This window comes from Solanum stenotomum, unplaced genomic scaffold (assembly GCF_019186545.1).
Source record: "Solanum stenotomum isolate F172 unplaced genomic scaffold, ASM1918654v1 scaffold31991, whole genome shotgun sequence".
Taxonomy (NCBI): Eukaryota; Viridiplantae; Streptophyta; class Magnoliopsida; order Solanales; family Solanaceae; genus Solanum; species Solanum stenotomum.
Genome location: NW_026031712.1, coordinates 2,652 through 22,840, shown reverse-complemented (window position 1 = coordinate 22,840; position 20,189 = coordinate 2,652). Strand labels below are relative to the sequence as shown.

Below are 20,189 nucleotides of genomic sequence, written 5' to 3'. Positions count from 1 at the left end.
AGTACTATAATTTCAGGAAGAAACAAATAAACTAGTTAAGTCATCAGGAGAAACAGTAAACTAATTTCTTGCCACATAATTTCTCACATCTATCTCGATCACAACCACATAACTTCTCAAATTATGAAGGTAAAAATCTTCGTAAGCACTTTGCCCCTGTGCTCACATTAGTAAATTGCATTATCATAGATTATGCTGCATATCAGATTCAATTCACATTTGAAGCTAGAGTCACATAAATTCCCAAAAGATATAATGAGATTCTACTTTTCTTTATCAGAAACAGAAAACCTGTTCAGGCAAAGGAGTTAACAAACAAAGACCTCATTGGAAAATCTGATCCTTTCGATGTATTATATGTACGCCTTCTATGAGACAGAATGAAGAAGAGCAAAACAATTGTAAGTTATTCATCTGTTTCCATGGAGAAGTTTCTTTAATTCATTTGATCAAGTTAAGATTAAAGTAACTTTCTTCCTTTCAGAACAACAACATGAACCCAATTTGGAATGCGCCACAATAGAAAACAAATCAGTTGTTTCAAATACCATGAATGCGAAGAAAAATGAGTTTGTTGTTGCAAATACATGTTCTACCACTACTCTTGGAATTGATAAGAAAAACACACAATTCTTGCGCAAAAAATAGAAATGAGGTCTTACAGGCTTCTCTCTAGGCAATCTCGTAGTTGGTTGAGGCAACTGGACTAGAGGACCATCAGGGCTTTCTGTTGAAGGTAAGTTGAAGAGAGCATCTGCAATAGCTTGCACTAACTTGGTCCCCTCCTGTAGACACTCCTTCACCAACTCCTCCCTACATATTTAGAACAAGAATATATGATGAATAAAGGAAATCCGTTGAGTGTCCTTATCATTGTAACTTAGTCAAAACATCAAATTGAGCTAACATTGTTAATTGTGAGCTAGTTCCCTATCCCCATGAGTTAAACTATAAAGACAACTTTTTCTTGAATCAAGTAACATAACTAAAAATAGCAACAGAACTTACGCAAAAGTTGTCCAAATACCAGAAGAGAATACTGCAAATACTTCCCAAGTTTCCACCTTTTTTCCAGTAACAAAAAAATCATAGACAACACAATACATGTTAAAGAAGGGTACTTTTCAAGAATGTAGCTAACCAGTTCAATCCAACTAGCTAGGTATCACTTAAACAGACACTTTACTTCCATCTACCATATTCTCAGCCCAGGGATATTTTATTCTTTTGACAATTTCCTACAATTTCAGGTCTACCCCTTCACCCCAAGATAACTTTGTTACCTCATAAATCAAAAACAACAACATAACTAGAGCAAAAATCACCCAAATAGTTGAAGACAATACTCTAAAATCCTTCCAAGGTTCCATCTTTTCGAGTTAGAAAAAAAAAAGCACAGTAATTTCCAAGAACACAGCTAGGTATCACTTAACACATACACTTCACTTTAATCTATTATATTCTTAGCTAAATCTGCACTAATTCCCATAAGACTTTTCAATCTTTTTGACAATTCCCTGCGGTTTTAAGCTACCCCTTTACCCCAATAGACATTAACAACACAGTCTGATAAAAAATCATCCAAAATAGGAAGAGAATACACTAAAGATTCCACCTTTTGAGCAGATATCAACACAACAGTACATGTTAAAGAAGGGTACTTTTCAAGAAACTCAAACCTGGAAGAAGGTGTAGATGCAAAGCTGTGATGTGGGTATGAAGCCATAAGATTACCCACATCCAATTCATATGATTCTTGAGCCATCTCCATTTTTTTCGTCTGGTTTGTTTACTGCAGAAAACCTTACGGAGAGTGGCGAGAAGGGTTTAAGGATTTGGGGGCTGGGTTTTTATGAATAAAATGCAAATAGGTCAAAACTAATAGCCCCTTTGTACTACTCCCTTCGTTCAATTTACGTGACACTATTTTAATTTTAAAATTTTCAGTTTTGATAAGAATTGATGTCTTAGGTTCGAGCTCTAGTTATGGATAGTAAACGTATGAATCCGGAACAGCTAGGGTCTACGAAAAAAATTTCGATGAAATAAATTAGTATGATTTAAATAAACACATAGTTATAGTATAATATAAAAGAAATTTACCCTCTCTGATTTAAGAATCGTTATATAAAAACTTAAATAAATTCAATAGAAGTATGTATAATTTTTATATATCGAATTAGTTAAATAAAATAATTTTCTATTGTTGATATTTCTGAATTCAAATTATAAAATATAATACTAAAGTTACATACTTATGTACACAATTTGTATATAAGAAAAATAGCACTCCATTTGTCTCGAATAATGTGACATAGTTTGAATTTCGAGAATCAAATAGTATAATTTTTATAGAAAATTCAGATAGAAAAACATTATTTTATTTTATTTTTAATATATTTAAAACTATTGAAAGGTAGCATAATATACTAATTGTCAATTCAAAATATTTATAAAAATATTATGAAATTTTTTTTTATAATGATTATTAGTTTAATTAATATTTTATTTGTAATTCGACTAAATATAATTAGATTAGGGGTCCAACACACGTCCATTTAACGTTAATGCATATGAATGAATGTATTATTAGAATAAAACATGTTCTCTTTTTAGTTTTAAGAAAACAAAGTAGAGTAGTAATTATATATCTTGAAACTACTAGTTAATACTTATTGAAATTTACTACACGGTCTAAATGTCTTTAATAAGTAATTTTTATTGATCACGTCTTATAAAGATCATTTAATCAAATAGCAAATAAGACTAATTCGAAGAGGCTCATATACAGAAGAACACGAAATAATACTCGAGACGGCATGCCCTTCCTTCGACCTATGATAACATATGAAACAAAAAAGAATCCACATGAATTCAAACTAAGTGAATTGGAGTGGTCAATACGACAGCTCCTCCCTAAATCAAAGGTCTCAGTTTCGGGCCTTAGATATGGAAAAATCTTTGATAGAAAGCGCTTACCCCTAACGGGCCTTATGTGACGCAAATCTAAATTAGTCATGCACCAATACAGATATCGAACACCCGGGAAACCAAAAAATAGAAGTGTTAATATGAGAGTTATATAAACCTCAATAAAAAGCCAAAGCTCAAAATACTAGCATTCTTTATACAACAACAAAGCATCTTTCCAGTAAGAACAAGCAACAAACTTTAACTACAAACATAGAACTGTTCAAAATTAACAAAACTGAGAAAGGTTATACTTCCAGGAAGTCATCAATCTGAACTGGAACCCGAGCTTGAACATCGATGAGGTCATCACCAACGTGTTTTTGGAGAACGGAGACATGAAAAACTGGATGAATCTTGCTTTCAGTTGGTAGTTCAAGCTTATACGCCACTGACTCGATTTTTTCAAGAACTCTGAAGGGTGCATAGTACCTGGATGAAAGTTTATACACGCTCCGCGTAGCTACTGAAGTCTTGCAATAAGCTTGTAACTTGAGGTATACCAAATCACCAGTAACAAATTCCCTTTCTCTATGCTTAGAATCATAAATAGTCTTCATCCGATTCAGTGCTGCTGCAATATTCTCCCTTGCATCCTTAACAACATGATCTCGAGCTAGCAACAGTTGTTCCACTGACTCTAGTTTCGCTGTGCCTGAGACGTATGGAGTTAAAAAAGGTGGTTTCTTTCCATAAACAGCTTCAAACGGAGTCATTTTGGTTGTGAAATGAATACTCGTATTGTAGCAGAATTCTGCCCAAGACAACCAGTTTGACCAACCTCTCGGATGAGAACCAGAGAAGTATCTTAAATACATCTCTAACGTTTTATTCACCACCTCAGTTTGGCCATCAGTTTGAGTGTGGTATCTCGAACTAAAGTTAAACTCAGTTCCATTAAGACGAAAAAGCTCCTTCTGGAATGCATTTGCAAAGATTGGATCACTGTCACATACAATGGACCTTGGCATCCCGTGTAGGCGACAGATTTGATCAAAGAGAACCTGTGCAATATCTTCAGCAGAACAAGGATGTGACAGAGCAACAAAGTGAGCATACTTAGATAAGCAATCCACAACAACCAGAATAGTTGTTTTTCCCTTCGAACTTGGAAGTTCATCAATGAAATACATCGATATGGCCTCCCAAATTCGATTAGGAATAGGAAGATGCTGAAGAACAACAGCTGGAGAAAGATTCTCGACTATATGTTTTTGACAAACATCACACTCACGAATAAATCGTTGAACCTCTTTCCTCAACCCCTTGCAATAAAAGTTTGCCCGAATACAATGAAGTGTCTTATGAAAACCTTCATGCTTGCTCCCATGGAATTGTTCAATGATCACCTTCAACGAGGGAGATTCCTCGTCAAGATAAATTCTCCCTTTGAAATACAACAATCCATCTCGAAAACTCCAGGAACCAATAGTTTCACCATGTTGTACTACGCGAACCAAATTTTGGATTTTGGGGCTAGTCAAATGTTCTTCCTGGATTCTTTCTAGCCACCCTGGAACTAATAAAGAAAAGGCCTTCAAACTACTGTCAACATCAGAATTCCTTAGGGAAAGCGCGTCAGCCATATCCACTATACTTTCTTTCCCTTTCTTGCACTCGACAACAAAGTCAAATCCCATGAGCTCAAATAACCAAACTAGTTGGGCTACAGTAGAGTATCTTTTAGCCCACAAGTACTTGAGACTCTGATGATCCGTTAGGACAGTGAATTGTCTACCAAATAGATAAGGCCTCCATTTTTGAACAGCTAACACCAAGGCAAGGATTTCGTTTTCATAAGTGGAAAGCAACAAATGTTGCCCGTGTAAAGCTTCACTAAAGAAAGCAATGGGCTGATCTTGTCTCAAAACCGCACCAACAACACCTGATCCCGAAGAATCACATTCAATTACAAACGTTTTTGAAAAATCCGGTAAAGCAAGAACAGGAGATTGCATCATTGTTTTCTTCAATTTGGTAAAAGCTTCATTAGCAGTAGAAGTCCATAAAAATCCATCCTTTTTGAGCATTCGCGTAAGAGAATCAGATATCTTTTCATAATGTTGAATGAATTTCCTGTAATAACCACAAACTCCCTCAAAGCTTTAGGAGCTGTTGGTTTTGGCCAATTCGCGATAGCTTTAATTTTTTCCGGATCCACTGTAACACCATTTTTTGATACAACATGACCAAGGTAATTGGCCGCCCTCAGGGAAAAAAGACTTTTTTGGGGGGTTGGCGAACAACTTATGAGTTCGTACAAGTGAAAAGACAGATTTCAAATGATCCTCATGACACTTACTATAAACTAAAACTTCATCACAGAAAACCAAAACGAATTTTCGGAGATGATCTTTGAGTACCTCATTGATAAGAGACTCAAAGGCAGATGAAGCATTTGTAACGTCACATAACATCACCAAGAACTCATAATGTCCATAACGTGTCCTAAAACCTGCTTCCTCAGCATCAGTAGGATGAACTCTGGTCTGGTGATCGGTTGGGAGTAGATACAACTTAGAGAAAACTTGTGCCCCATGCAACTCGTCTAGTAGTTCGTCAGTAACAGAAATAGGGAATTTGTCCTTGATTGTCACTCGATTTAAGGCGCGATAATCAACACAGATCCTCATTTCCAAATGTGGCCCGTTCTTAGACCCTAAGAAAACAGAAAATAACTATTAAAGCTACTTGAAACTTCAACAAGCCAAAAATCAAAATATATTTTTTGTTGAATTTGATATATCCATTGAAGAAGATAGCAGTCTTATCTATACAAATATAGACGTAACTTCAAAATTTGAAGAAGAACGTTGCACACTAAAAGCAACAAACTCGATCTACGAACAAAAAAGGCCATCCAGTGCACTATGTGCGAATCGGGGTAAGAGCCGGACCAGAAGGATCTCTGTTTCCACAGCTAAAACCAGAGGTGAATCTAAGATTTCTAGAACATGGTGCAACACACAAGTTTATCCTGCATTTCTGCAAGCCGTTGTTTCCACAACTCGAACCAAAGGCAAATTTAGCATTTCTAGAACATGAGTACACTACTAAAAAAAAAATTAAAAAAGAATTAAGCGAACCAAGTGTATCATTTAGTCTTCTTATAGTCAACAATTAATATTATACTAATTTTAGAAAATCTATGCATAAAATATTAGTTTTACGGAGAAATCATGGTTTCACACGCCAGTTATTTCTATCCCTTTCAAACTTGATCTGCAAACAACTATTCTGATTGAAAATGTAAATAGGTAAAACTTTAGAGCCCCTACGATATATTTTTCCTTTTTTTTTTTTTTGTTTTTTAGTTTACCTTCATGGGATGGTTAGTTCATTTATTTTTACTTTTAATCTTTTGTCGATAACAGTTTTGGTAGCTCTTTTACATTTATGATTGAAAAATATATTAACCAAATTATACAAACAAAAAATTGCCCTTACAAATTCCATTTTGACTTTGCCATCTATGGTATAATAATAATACAAGTTAATATTTCTAATGAGTTTTTGTCACAACAAATAATACGTGCAATATATATATGATTTTTGAAATAAAAACCTAAGAGACGTTATGAAGTGTGTCATTTTATTTTTTAAATTCTTCTATATTATTTAACAATCCCAGAAGAGGACCTACATTTTCATTTTTTTTTTCATTTCAATTTTCTATCCGGTTGGTGCGTAGGTTCAAAATTCCGGAGAGTATGAGTCCGTCCCTCTACCCTTCTCCCAACTTACGTAACAAGCTCTTCTCGGGGAAGAAACTTGCAGCAGGGTTCGAAACCCCAACTTGTACGGTATCCACACATCACATGCCACGTCGAAAACACACACACACAAAAGGANGGGGGGGGGGGTCTGATCATGTCTAGAAAGAGGATTCTATTAGTCCAAAAATGAGTCAAGATTCTTGAAAATGGCAGATACATAGTTTCTCTCTAAATTTGTGCCAGTGATATGAAGGAAGCCATTGTCCACTAATCTTTTGATGTGATGACCAACAATCCCAATGCACCTATCAATATATACTGCAATAAGAAGAAAGGAAAAAAGAGTCTAACATTAGAATTTCATTGCACCTAGGTATAGTTAACCTTTTACTGCATAATGTAAAAGCAGAATTAGAAGTTTGATTCACAACAAACCTTGATAATTGGTTTTTCAGTCATGATTATCGTTACCCAACCAACATAAGGCAAGAACCTGAAATTAACAAGCAAGTCGTTCAGCATTCAAGGAACAAATAGGTAACACACAAAGGGGGGCTGGATACGAACAACATATTATGTATATTCTCACAAGTGGGGTCTAGGGAGGGTGGGGCGTACGTAAACCTTACCCCTACCTTTGTGAGGTAGAGAGGTTGTTTCCGATAGACACTCGCCTCAAGACAACATTTTCCAGAACAGGTTTGAAAGCTATGATGGAAATATTGAAGAAAGAAAAGTACTGACAATAAAAGTAGTACTACAAAAAGAATGAAAAAAGGAGAGATAGAGGAGTGACAACTTCAATTCTTTCTCAAGTGTCAACAGGTTCATGGAACTCCCCTAGCATGGAAATAGTGGCATAAAAAATGATAACTTCTGTGAAAAGTTTACTTTGCGTGGAGAGTTTTCCAACGGAAAACGATTAACAATATGAATTCTGCAAATTTATAATGGATTAGTTGTTGGAGTTTGCAATATTGCATGAGTAGAACCGAAAGGAAGTGGTGCATATTCAAATAAGATAAAGCATAGAAGGGAATGAGCGCCAAGTCCGCCAACAAACGCAACACCACTGGAAGACCTCACAACCTAACAATTGCTGATAGGTCTCTTCAGCAGAGGACCTCAAGAAATGAGAAACCAAATATCTAAAGAGCAGATCTAACTGTCAACTCACCCAACAGCTCTCCCCATGATGTGATGACGTTGCAGCCAGAGTTGACCTTGAGCATATAGAAGTCTGTCATCACCAAAGTTGTTGTCTCCTAAAGATATGAATCATAAACAAGAAAGAAAATTAATAGTCATCATTGAGGACTAAGAACCATAAACCTTGCTTAACAATAATTAGGGGACAAGCAAGTAACAGAAGGCTTTTTCAGTTGATAAGTACCAACAAACAGAGCAGAGAGATTATTGTCTGAAGTAAACTTTTTCATTAGATGGAAAACTATGAAATGATTGATGTTCACCTTATGAATTGTAATATATTTATGATAAGCCGATTTTCAATGCAGAGAGAGAGAGGAAGGGATCTATACAACACATCCTTGACTTCTACCTAATATGCATCATAAAATTACCTTTTGTAAGGACGTTAACTTCTCCAGTGTCTTTGCGCTCGTGAACCTACAAGGGGAAACATAAAGAAATAATGGTGGTTTAGTTTACCCAAGAAGAAGAAAAAGTGGGCAGACAGCAAATGTAGGATGCAACCAAAATTAGTTTAAGTACAGGAAACACGTGCCTTCTTATCATATCATTATTCAACAATATTTTAATTCCTGTTCCCTTTTCGTTCAGAGGGTTGATACTTGGGTTGGGTTTGGAAGTAAATACAACAAAGTTGTATTACAAATTGAATTATCACGTGCAAAAAATGATACAGGAAGTTGCTGATAATATTTGTGAATTGTATTGTCTATTCTCGGTTAGACTCATCAGCGGTATATGACTCCAGAATTTACTTTTTACATATGTACTTCTCTCAATTATCAAGGAAGAGAGAAATGGCAAATCATCAGTCAGGCTCCAAACCGAGCCTACTCTGATTGGTTGCATAACCTAAATCTAGTTTAAGGAAAGAGGGTCATTCTATCCCTTAGTCACTTCAGAATGTGCTTTCATTTATCAGTCCCTTAAATCCTTCTTTTCCTTGACAAATATTGATATTAATTGCCCATTCCTTGTTTTACTACCAGTGCACAGAAACATTAGATGCAGGCAACCAAGTTATTATAATCAAGCACAACCAGATGAAAGCAAATTTGGTATAGAGAGAAAACTTCCCAACATACCTTTATTACTCGATGAACAATTGGAATTTCACGTCCCTGTGCAACAAAAAAATTGGCATCAGCACTAGTAAATTTCGAAGTCAATATAAATGACAGTATAAATTTCAGCTAGATGATTTTGACAGATTGAAGTCCAATCAATAAAATAGATACTACTAGTATTTATGAGCAAAACTGAATGGGGTCTATTCAATGAAACATTTTATTTCCTTACGTCAATCTTGGACTATTAGAGACCAAGTCCTTTTTTTTGGTTGGGGGTGGGGGGAGATTGAGGCCATTTGTTTCAAGAGCTTATATCACACTTAGGATTCTATAATCTTCTCAAATGATGGTTGCCAATTTTTTTATTATCTCTTGTTTTAGGTCTATAGACTATCACATCCTATTTGATGATTTCTTCCTAGCATCAGATACCTAATTTTCCATCCATCCCATTCCTCGACAAAGATTTCAATATTGATTTCATTAACTTATTTCATAGTGCATGCTAGCAAATCTAAAATGAAATAAGTAGAAGTCTCCCGTCACTCGTCAGTTAGGCTTTTAGATGAGGTGGTTCACTCAATATAACATGATATCATAGTAAAACTGAGCTCCTGCATTTAAGTCTCACCCCCAGAAAAAAACATATTCACGCGCTTAACTCAAGAGAAAGATTCTACATGTAAAGGTGATGCATACCTAAATGAATATATATATATTTACCCACCTCTAATAAACCTTTATACAAGTCGGGTTACACACCAATTCTATCAATTTAATTCCTTCTAGAGCTCTGTACCCCACCCACCCCCCCACCTCCCTGCCAAAACAAATTGATTATTAGCAAAATAATATGTGCCTAATCCTGTTGCTGTGGACGAAATAGAATTGTGAAAAGGTGCCAAGCTGTTTCTATGGAAACATAAATAACTCCCAAGTAATTGGCATTGCCAAAGCTGAGAAAACAAAGAAATATTGTTTATCCTGTATGTTTATCTTCTCAAAAGCTAAAGTAACTCGAGCAGAAAACAGGTAAAACAGAAGATGCTGGTAAGAACTACTTACGTCAACATTAAACACAACAATTTCTCCCGCACGAATAGGATCCTTACTCATATGCAAGAAAAGAATGTCACCCTGCAAGAAAGTAGACGATGCTTTCAGTAATACAAAGTCAAAAGAGCAACTAACACTCCACTTAAAGAAGTATTTCTACTTCTCACAATAGTGAAAATGAAAAAAAAAGGAATTCAGGAGAGTTCTCAGTTGAGTTTCTCCTTGATAGTAAGAAAGACACCAGGATCATACTGTCACTGACACATGAAAGGCGTCCTTTGCACAACATCAGATATAGCCATATAGGAAGGCTCATTATTTATTTCAAATAATAACAAGTTGCTACTGAAACCCTGAAGTCTATTCAGCAATAAGCCAAACACAAGAAGATATATCTAGCATAAATTATGCACATTTAGATGATATACAAGATAGCTAAACCACAAACTATTTTTAATCTTATTTTGACTCCCTTTCTTTAGTTTCATATCCTAATATCCTCTAATATTTAACCTCTGGTAAAGAATCTTTAGCAAAGGATAAAGAAACAAAGTCACATGGAGAAAAAGAAGTAGAAACAAGTCCAGCTACAGCTTGCTGTTATCCGTTTGTTTAGATGCCCTCTCCCATCCCCAACTCCTCCTTTTTTTTCTTATGAACAAGTTTCTTTAGCTCACCCTTTTAAAGCCAGGTTCCATACTTCCGGAAAGCACAACCACCACAGGTGACTCGCTGCCAGTTACACACATCAACGCTTTCCATATTATAAGTGCTGATGTAACAATCATCCCTGAAAGTGATTATGTGAAGAAGGGTCAGAATAAAGAATATTAACTTATACAGAGTAAAGAACAAAATCCATCAACTTTCAATTTCATACTTTTTCACACAACAAAAGAATTGAATATAGATTTCACATTTCATAATGAACTTTTTTTTGCAAGCGAGGGGTAGAGAAAGATTTCAGAAAAATCTGCATGTAAGGCTGTTCAGTGTTTGTTTGAAAAAATTGAATAACTCAGATCGAATATCAATTCTTTCAAGAAGTGTGGGGTTGAACTGATTTTGCCAAAAAAAAAAAAAAAGAAGCGCTCTAAAAAATTTGAAACTATGGTTTTCAAATTGTTCAAAGACTCTGATACTCTATTGTTCAAAAAAAAATTCAAGAAGTCAATTCTGAGTTGAAAGATTTGAAAAATTGAGTCTGAAATTATTTCCCAAAGTAGTCAACTTTCATTTGGCAAAAGCAGCTAAAACAAACACTTCTTGAAAAGTTTGTAAGCTGGATTCAAGTTCAATTCTTCAAATCAATGCCAACTAGATATTCCCTCTATCCCAAACTAGAAGTCCAACTATTTTCTAGCTCATATAATCCAGAACAAAGCCAAAGCTAGACACTAAATCATTGAGAAGAGGATAGACATTCGCTTCAGCTCGCATCTGCATTAGTTCCATACTTGCACTGTTGTACATTTAATTATTTGAGAAGATGATTTTCTAAGCTAATCACTTTTTTCCATGGGCAATGTTAAGTTTCATAGTATCCTTACATGGAGATATAATTCAACCATGTCATTCACAATTAAGTTATTTCTTGCTTTTTAATGCCAAAAAAACGACTAATATGCATAAAACAGTTCTCTCTTTTTGCTAACATTGACTAGAACAGATTTTTTGATTTGGGGATAAATCTTTCAGCTTTATAACATAAAATATGTGAACCTATAGGTAATAAGTTATTTCATGCTCTATAATTCACCTCGAGGCAATGAGTACAAAGTTGGATACTTCATTTCATATTATTTCAATAATTATATAAGAAGAATAAGGTATAGGATTTCTTGTAGCCTAGTTCTGAGCAAACTTTACAACCCAAACAAGCAATAGTTCAAGACACACTTAGCAACCACATAAATGCCACCTAACAAGGAGCTACTTCATCTTAACTTCAATGGGATGTCTCAGACAAGCTTAAAGACAAATTGGACTTGGTCATTGGCCTTGAACAGAGCTCAACAATCGTAAGAAAACATCTAAATTTTGTTTCTTTGGTACTAAAAGCAAACACTATAAATTTAAAATACACCATGAAACAATCCGCCTTTGATGTTTGCATCTAGGTAAGCTGCCTACAACACACCCTTTAGGGGTGCGACCCTTCCCCGAACCCTGCGTAAATGCAACACACTAGGCTGTGCCTTTTTACCATGAAACAATCAAGACAAAAAAAAAATACTTATCCTCACAAAAAACAACCTAGTTTAAACTCAACCAAACACCTAAAGAGAATTTTTTTTTGAAAAAACCTCAGCTTCCCTAGTCTAAAATCCCAATTAATTCATCAAAAAATCCAAATCCCGGGAAAATGAAGGCTTTCCAGAAGTTAACAATCAGCAAAAAAGCAGTCAATTCATTCTGAATACTGAATCCATCAAAACGGGTCAACCCAAATGGGTCCATCAATTGATAGGTCCAAAACCCGAAAAAATCATCAAAAACCCCAAATCCATGAAAAAATGAAGGTTTTCCAGAATCTATCACTTAACGTCCAGCAAAAAGCCAGTCAATTCATTCTGTCTACTGAATCCATCAAAACGGGTCAACCCAAATGGGTCACAATAGATACAGCAGCACAATTGATTGATCAATTGATAAGTCCAAAAACATACAGAACTGAATCAAAAAATAATAATCAAACAATCCATATATATACACAAGCTCAATGAATTGAATTAAAACAAAAAGATAAAAGATGAACACGAACCAAGACTGATTGCTTGAGTTACGAGTTGTCTGAACTGAATTGACTTTATCGAATCGATTTGCTCTCCGATCCATCCCATCTTTGGCGTCTCTCTGTTTTCTTCTCTGTTTCTCCTTTTGGTCTGAAATCAAGAAATCTTGAGGGCACAAAAGTGAAAGGGCTTTTCGATCTATATGGTGAAATATTGGGCCGAGTTTTGAATTTTAGTAAGTAATGGGGCTTTTTTGAAATCTTTCTCAAATTAATGAGTGATTTACTCGAAAAAATAAAATTGAAAAAAGGTAAGTAGAAGTTTAAGTTGTATTTGAACGTGCATTTTATTTTATTAATTTATTAAAAAAATATACAATTGAAAAAAGGTTATAGGAAAATTTATTTTTAAAAACTGATCGAAAGATTAGTTCAAGATATGATCAAATATAAGGAAAAATGAATGGTATACAAATGTCGAAATAAATTTATATTGAAATGATGAAATGTTGTGGTAAGTGCTTTTCAATTTAAAGAGTCTTATTTAATGCGAATTTGAATTACTCAAGTTGAGTGGAAAACGAAAATAAATACATTATTAGCCAAATGCATAAACAACCCAAAAAGTTTACCCCAATTGTCATTTCGGCCCCTCAATTTTGGTTATTACCCAGTGACTAGTGTGACATCATTTTTGCTTCATATGTGACAAATCAGACCAATAAAATAAAAACATGTCAGCAAAGAAGAAAATATGAAAAAAGACACCTCACAAAATAATCCTACCCCACACCCACTTTTCTCCTCCTCCTCCTCAATAGAAACACCATTGTCTCTCGTTGAGACGGAGTCAGAATTTTTAATTCTTTTATTTGTTTTGAATCTTATAAATTACGACTTTAAGTGATAATAACTTTTTTCTTGTCCAAGTCAATTTGTGTGCACCTATATTAAAAGTATACCTTTAAGTGATAATAAAAAAAAATTGTCTTGTGCGCATGTAGATTAAACTTACGACTTTAAGTGATAATACTATTTTTTTGTTCAGGCCAACTTGCACTCATCTAAATTAAACTTAATATCATGCACCTCCCATAACAACATATATAAGGTAACTTGTCTCGTGAGACTAGAACCTGAGAAGTCATAGTGTTCAACTCACTTCGTTGATCACTAATTACATGTTTGGATGCTTTAAATGATAATAATTGAATTCTAAGTTTAATGTATATATAACGATTTATAAAACATATACATTATTTAAACAAAAACTACTGAATTCGACCAAACATGTAACAAGACTTCTACCTCCCCATTGATTGCCTCGTTTCTTTTTAGTTTGAAACATATTAATGTAATGATATAATTATCCAAAGAGGCTCTTAAATTGTTGTTTTGTGGTGAGACCTATTTTTCGATTTGAATGTTATGATCCATTATAAGGTATGAGACATGAGTCGATGGGGTTTAATGGAATTTTTTTTGTATGTTGTTTCATAAGTACTGTTCCATTATCTGACCCCAACTTGTTTGGAATTGAGCCATAGTAGCCATTGTATATATCATCGTCAATGAAGTACCACGTTCTATCAAAGTCATGGGACTCAATTATATTATCTCCAATAGTCTTATGAAGTTCTTAACAAACACACACTTCTCAACAGGGGCGGATCTAGGTGGACCCTAGGGGGTTCACCCGAACCCCCTCGTTAAAAAATTACACTATATATATAACGTCAAATTTTGATTTTATGTATATATATATTATAATGAACCCCCTGAAAACAAGTAGTATAGGCTTGGCTCAATGGATAAGAGGTTCAAGAAACTCCCCTAGGTCATGGGTTTGAATCCCATGGACAACATTTTTTTCCTCTTTTTAATGGTTTGGAAAATGGAACTTTTGGGCTTAGACCTTCTTCTTCTTTTTCATTATTTTTTCTTTTATTTCATTTCTTCTTTTTCATTTGTTTTTGTTTAAATTTATTAGACACATTCTTTTATTTTTATTTTTTATTCTTTTTATATCTATTATTCATATTTTTCTCAACGCAACTCTTTTTTCAAATACTAACTTGAATAACTCTTTTTAAAAATGATGAATTGTATTTAACTTGAAATTGAGATAGAAATATAATTTATTTTTTAAAAAAAGGTAAATTAGATGTAATTGAATGAAGAAACTTAAATATCGTCAACATCCTTTTAAAATATTAATTTATAGAATTCATGAAATTTCTTTTATATTTTTAATTCTATTTTAGAGAGATGAAAACTAAACTTATTTGATTTATTCGTTATTTGACTTTTTTACAAATTATGACTAACCTAGTAAATTGAACTATGTGAACTAAAAAAATTGAAGATGTTATTTTTTTATCTTCTGAATATGCATTATAATATTAGTAACTCTATTCTTACACACTTTTAGAGATTCTTGACCATTTTCATAGTAATTTGTGATTGAATGGATACTAAGTTAAAAAAATTAAAAGTGAAAAATAAGTAAATCATTACAAAATAAAAGTATAAAAAACACAAGAATTTTTGAGAATGTTTGATGGAGCATGATAAAAATAGAAAGAAATGCTTAATACGGTATGATAAAGTAAGTTAAATTTAGCATGATAAGNATTAAGTCTTGGGACTCAATTATATTATCTCCAATAGTCTTATGAAGTTCTTAACAAAAACACACTTCTCAAGATGTAAATACAACATACAAAACTTAAGAACATGCTTTAAGCAAGAACAACAATGAGGCCTCAGTCGTCAGTCCCAAACAAGTTGGTATCAGCTACAAGAACAAACATGTAAATTATCAAAGTGAAAATGTCGATCACATAGATTTGTTTTTCGAATCTCCATTTAACTAACTAAAGTATGTACAATCATCAAAAGATCATCAAGAAGTAGTGCTAAAAGCTTCACTGTTATAATCTAAAAAACCTCAATTCACACTTAATAGTTGAGACTACAAAAGGAAACCCGATGATACTTATTGGCGCCGCGCCACTCATTATTGTTCTTGATCACCAGCTACATCTGCAAAACAGAACAAACGCGACTAAAAGCAACTTACTCAGTATCAAAATTTTGATCTTCAAAGGCCTAATATGCTGCGATTTCACCATGCACCAGACAGATTTGGGAACAAAAGCAAAACGCAAAGAGTATATAAGTACTATGAATTGACAGTGTAAAAGATTTTCACGTAGTCAGTGCATATAACTTAAATCCAAAGTACCAAGAAGATTCAAAAGGATTCCAACCTATTAGCCAAGATCGTCATGATTTCTGCTGAGTGAAACAAGGCTCCCAGAAAAATCGAATTTTATTGATGATCTGTAGCTATATTTCTTGCTACGTGGTCTCTCGGATAAAACCAGTTCGTCTACAGGAAGAGTCAACAATATAGCATCTCTGTCATCTTTCCAAGTGTTTGTTCTACAATGCTTCCTTCTGTTAGATAAAATAAAGGATAACGGTCATTTAGTCGTTTTCAAGTCAAATAAACTGAATCCCAGAAGCCATAAAGAATGCCATATAAACCACGGAGCAACCAGAGTGGCCATTAAGGAGATTCAAAATATAACGAAGCAAAACACACAAAGAAGAGAAGGGATTCAATATATACTACATGTACACGAAAAATAAGAGTTACAGTAATAGTTAAAAACACACCTAAACTCTCACTTTTTTTGCGAGTTTCATACCTCAGCTATCCATTGTTCTCTTTTCTTACCCAAACTATCATTCCCTTTGGTATTAAAACACAATTCGATGTTGAGTTGGTCAAATATTTGTTTCCAACTGACAACAGGCGTGTGTAATCTAACTCAACATCGAGGTGTGTTTTATTACAAAGGAACTGATAATTGAGGTATGAAACTAGCGAAAGTTGATAGTTTAAGTGTGTGTTTTATCATTAAACTTGTATATGGAGTGTAATTTCCGACAAAGGGGATTCATACCGGGGAGGATGTACCATTATAGGTACGGTGTTCAATTGACCCCATAACGTTCGATGCAAAACATAAACTTATATGTAACAATTTACTAAAGTTGCAATGAATAATAGACATGAACGAACCCATAATATTAAAAATATAATGTATTCAATGCTAAGAATATTGAACTCGTAGAATTTAAATCTTAAATCCACCTCAGACGTACCTATGATCCTCCGCCTGGTGATTTTTATGATCGAAGCACATACGTTCCTCCTCAGTAGTCACTTCATTCTCCAGATCAACAGTTACAACACCTTGGAGAATTCTATTCATCCAGGCACTACTACTCGAACATGAATCATCTTTAACTCTCCTCCATGAACCTCGATTCAACGAGTAAACCTGAGCATGCGAATCGAATTTCCTCTCATGTTGAACTACCCTCACTACTTTGTAATCATTGCTTTTCGGAACAAATCCGAACCCGAAACCAACAGCAACATATCCCATTTGAACATTTGGTTTAGGCAAATGTTTGAATTCATTCGTTAAAGGATTCCATAAGTAAGCAAAAGTAACATGAGAAGATACAGGCCCAATAATACAGATAATTCCATTAACAGGCTCCAATAGCATGAATTCTAGGGATTGCAATTCGATCGGAATTTTAAATCTATGAATCCCGCGACACCACAATTCGCCAGCATTTGTCGTCAGTGTGTATATCTTATCGGAAACTTGATCCAAATGAACGGCGATTTCACGTGTTAATAACAGAGTACGCCACGATTTGCAGACGGATCGGAATTGAAAGAGGGATTTCATTGATAATCGGTGGAGGATATTGATTTGAATGTCTATTGTCAGATCAATGAGGTTTGTTTCCCTTTGATGCGACGACGACGATGAGGAAGGAGTAATTTCAGTGTTTTTTTCGTCTTTCACAGCATTCATCAATGGCGGAATTTTAGTTTTTTTCTCCATTGTTGATGATAATATAGCAGGAACCATAAGAATAAAAAAGCTCAGTAAATAATTTTCCATGACCAAATTTTTGTGATCTTAAAAGCATTTGAATAGTTTAACTCTTTTAAACTACTATAAATTAGAGGAACCACATATTATAAGTACNTCCATTGTTGATGATAATATAGCAGGAACCATAAGAATAAAAAAGCTCAGTAAATAATTTTCCATGACCAAATTTTTGTGATCTTAAAAGCATTTGAATAGTTTAACTCTTTTAAACTAGTATAAATTATAGGAACCACATATTATACGTACTAAATAACATCCTATCCCTTCTAGTTTTTTATTCACCAAAAATCCCTTAAAAATGATTTTTGCGGGATACATAGCATTGTGCACGGGATACATTAGGTTTGATACATTCCACATAGCGGGATACATAGCGTTGTGCACGGGATACATAACGTTTGATACATTCCACATAGCGGGATACATAGCGTTGTGCACGGGATACATGCGGGATACATAGGTAAATAAGGGATTTTTGAAATTTTTAAAATAAGTAGGGATAAATGGATATTAAGGTAAGTAAAGGAGTGTAGTTAAGTAATTTGTCCTTTAAAGTATCAGCATTTTGCGTGTTTAATACCTAAACTATTGGGTATTTTTGTTACTCAGGATTATAACTCGCTATTAGAAATACATAAACATAGGACGGTTACGGGTTAACTTGGCTTTCATTGGCAACTGTGACATTTAACTTTGGGTTTGTACAAATATGCACTTAAACTTATATAAAACTGAATATATAGACATTTCGTCCTACATGATGTTCTATATGACAATTTTGTGTTATACATGACCTGTTAAGTGTATTATGTCACATAGAACACATGTGTCTACTTGTTTAGTTTTCTACAAGTTTAAGTGTCTTTTTGTACACATCCAACGTTGAAGGACATAGATGTCAGCCGAAACTAAATTAAAGATATATTTATATATTATGCCAAAAAACATGTTAAATATGTGACAAAATATTTAGTATAACTTGTTGAGAGACGAGTGTGAGCTAGATGGAAAAAAAAAACTCTTAAAAAATGAGTCTATATGACACAATGAATTCAGGGTTCTCCCAATAGTTTGGAACTTTGGATATGAAACTTACAAATAAAGGATAATTTACAGGAATTTCGATATGTTTATTCAAACTTTATTCCGCATGTACTTGGAACTATTTTGGAGGAATTTTGCGAGCGTTATGTGAACAAGTTATAAAACTTGAAAAATGATGATAGTTTAGGAGGTTATTTTACCTATTCACTCTACATATTTTAATCAAATCAATAATTTCATCTTAATGGTCCTCCTAATTTTTATCTAAACAAAATTTAATCTTAGATTAATTAAAATTATTTTTTATTCTCTTTTATATAGAAAATATATGTTATAATTAGCTTATTTTTAGAACTAAATATTATTTCTCGAATATGAAGTAATAATACAAATATCATAAGAATCAAGAGTTCGTGGAACAACTGTTGCTAGATCGCGATCTTATTAACAACTATCACAATCAAGTTGCAAGTTTATCAATGGACTTCACGAAAGGTTCATAAACTTTCATCGAGGTATTGTGGACCCTAAGAGTTCCGACCCCAACTTGTTTGAGCTTGATTTGTAGTCGTTTATATCACCATCAAGGAAAGTTCTTAACAAACACATTTATAAGAACTTTAGAAAAAAGAAAAAACCTACGCTAGCCTCTTCTCACACTAGGAGACTCCTATGNTTTCTCGAATATGAAGTAATAATACAAATATCATAAGAATCAAGAGTTCGTGGAACAACTGTTGCTAGATCGCGATCTTATTAACAACTATCGCGATCAAGTTGCAAGTTTATCAATGGACTTCACGAAAGGTTCATAAACTTTCATCGAGGTATTGTGGACCCTTAGAGTTCCGACCCCAACTTGTTTGAGCTTGATTTGTAGTCGTTGTTTATATCACCATCAAGGAAAGTTCTTAACAAACACATTTCTCATGACACAAAACTTATGAACATGTTTAAGCAATCTACCGCCAGTTACTAGAACAAGAACAACGATAAAAATAACTATGCCTCAGTCTCAAACAAATACTTTAGGTCAACTACAAGAATTGAATGTAACTTATCAAAGTGAAAATGTTGATTATATAGATTTTTCTTGGTACACAAAATCATTTAACTAACTTTTTTGCGTACTTTTGTTTATAACAACTAAATGAGATTTAAACGTCAAACGTCAGTATATAGATAACAACACGTCAACACCTCACTATAACAGTCATGAAATGTTCAGACAAGCATTGTGCTTAATGAGCCTTTGACAAACATTTGGGGAACAAAAGCTAAATTGCAAAGAACTTAAGTTCTATAAACCGACAATGTAAAAGTTTCTTCATGCAGTCAGTGTATATAACTTAAATCCAAAAAACCGACAAGAATCAAAAGGATTCTCGCCTATTAG

At 33.9% G+C, this 20,189-nt stretch overlaps 3 protein-coding genes across 3 annotated transcripts in view; all 3 read right to left on the bottom strand.

The window, feature by feature from the left end:
* LOC125852066 (ribosome biogenesis regulatory protein homolog) overlaps positions 1–1,850 on the bottom strand; it is a 4,212-nt gene extending 2,362 nt beyond the window's left edge. Inside the window, exons 1-2 of the mRNA XM_049531798.1 lie at positions 1,680–1,850; positions 644–813 (exon numbers count right to left, since the gene is read on the bottom strand). Coding sequence (XP_049387755.1) covers positions 644–813; positions 1,680–1,771 — 262 coding nt within the window. The 5' untranslated portion in view covers positions 1,772–1,850. The remainder of the gene's footprint in view (positions 1–643; positions 814–1,679) is intronic.
* Positions 1,851–6,841: 4,991 nt separating this feature from the next.
* On the bottom strand, positions 6,842–12,982 carry LOC125852065 (uncharacterized). Its single transcript, XM_049531797.1, has 8 exons — positions 12,789–12,982; positions 10,702–10,814; positions 10,034–10,105; positions 8,984–9,019; positions 8,270–8,315; positions 7,864–7,951; positions 7,122–7,179; positions 6,842–7,004 (listed from the first exon to the last, which is right to left on the bottom strand). The coding sequence occupies exons 1-8, from the start codon at positions 12,865–12,867 to the stop codon at positions 6,954–6,956; spliced, it is 543 nt and encodes a 180-aa protein (XP_049387754.1). The 5' UTR covers positions 12,868–12,982; the 3' UTR covers positions 6,842–6,953.
* A 2,595-nt stretch (positions 12,983–15,577) lies between these two features.
* LOC125852064 (putative F-box protein At3g10240) lies at positions 15,578–17,744 on the bottom strand. Its single transcript, XM_049531796.1, has 2 exons — positions 16,935–17,744; positions 15,578–16,220 (listed from the first exon to the last, which is right to left on the bottom strand). The coding sequence occupies exons 1-2, from the start codon at positions 17,720–17,722 to the stop codon at positions 16,034–16,036; spliced, it is 975 nt and encodes a 324-aa protein (XP_049387753.1). The 5' UTR covers positions 17,723–17,744; the 3' UTR covers positions 15,578–16,033.
* Positions 17,745–20,189: the final 2,445 nt, after the last annotated feature.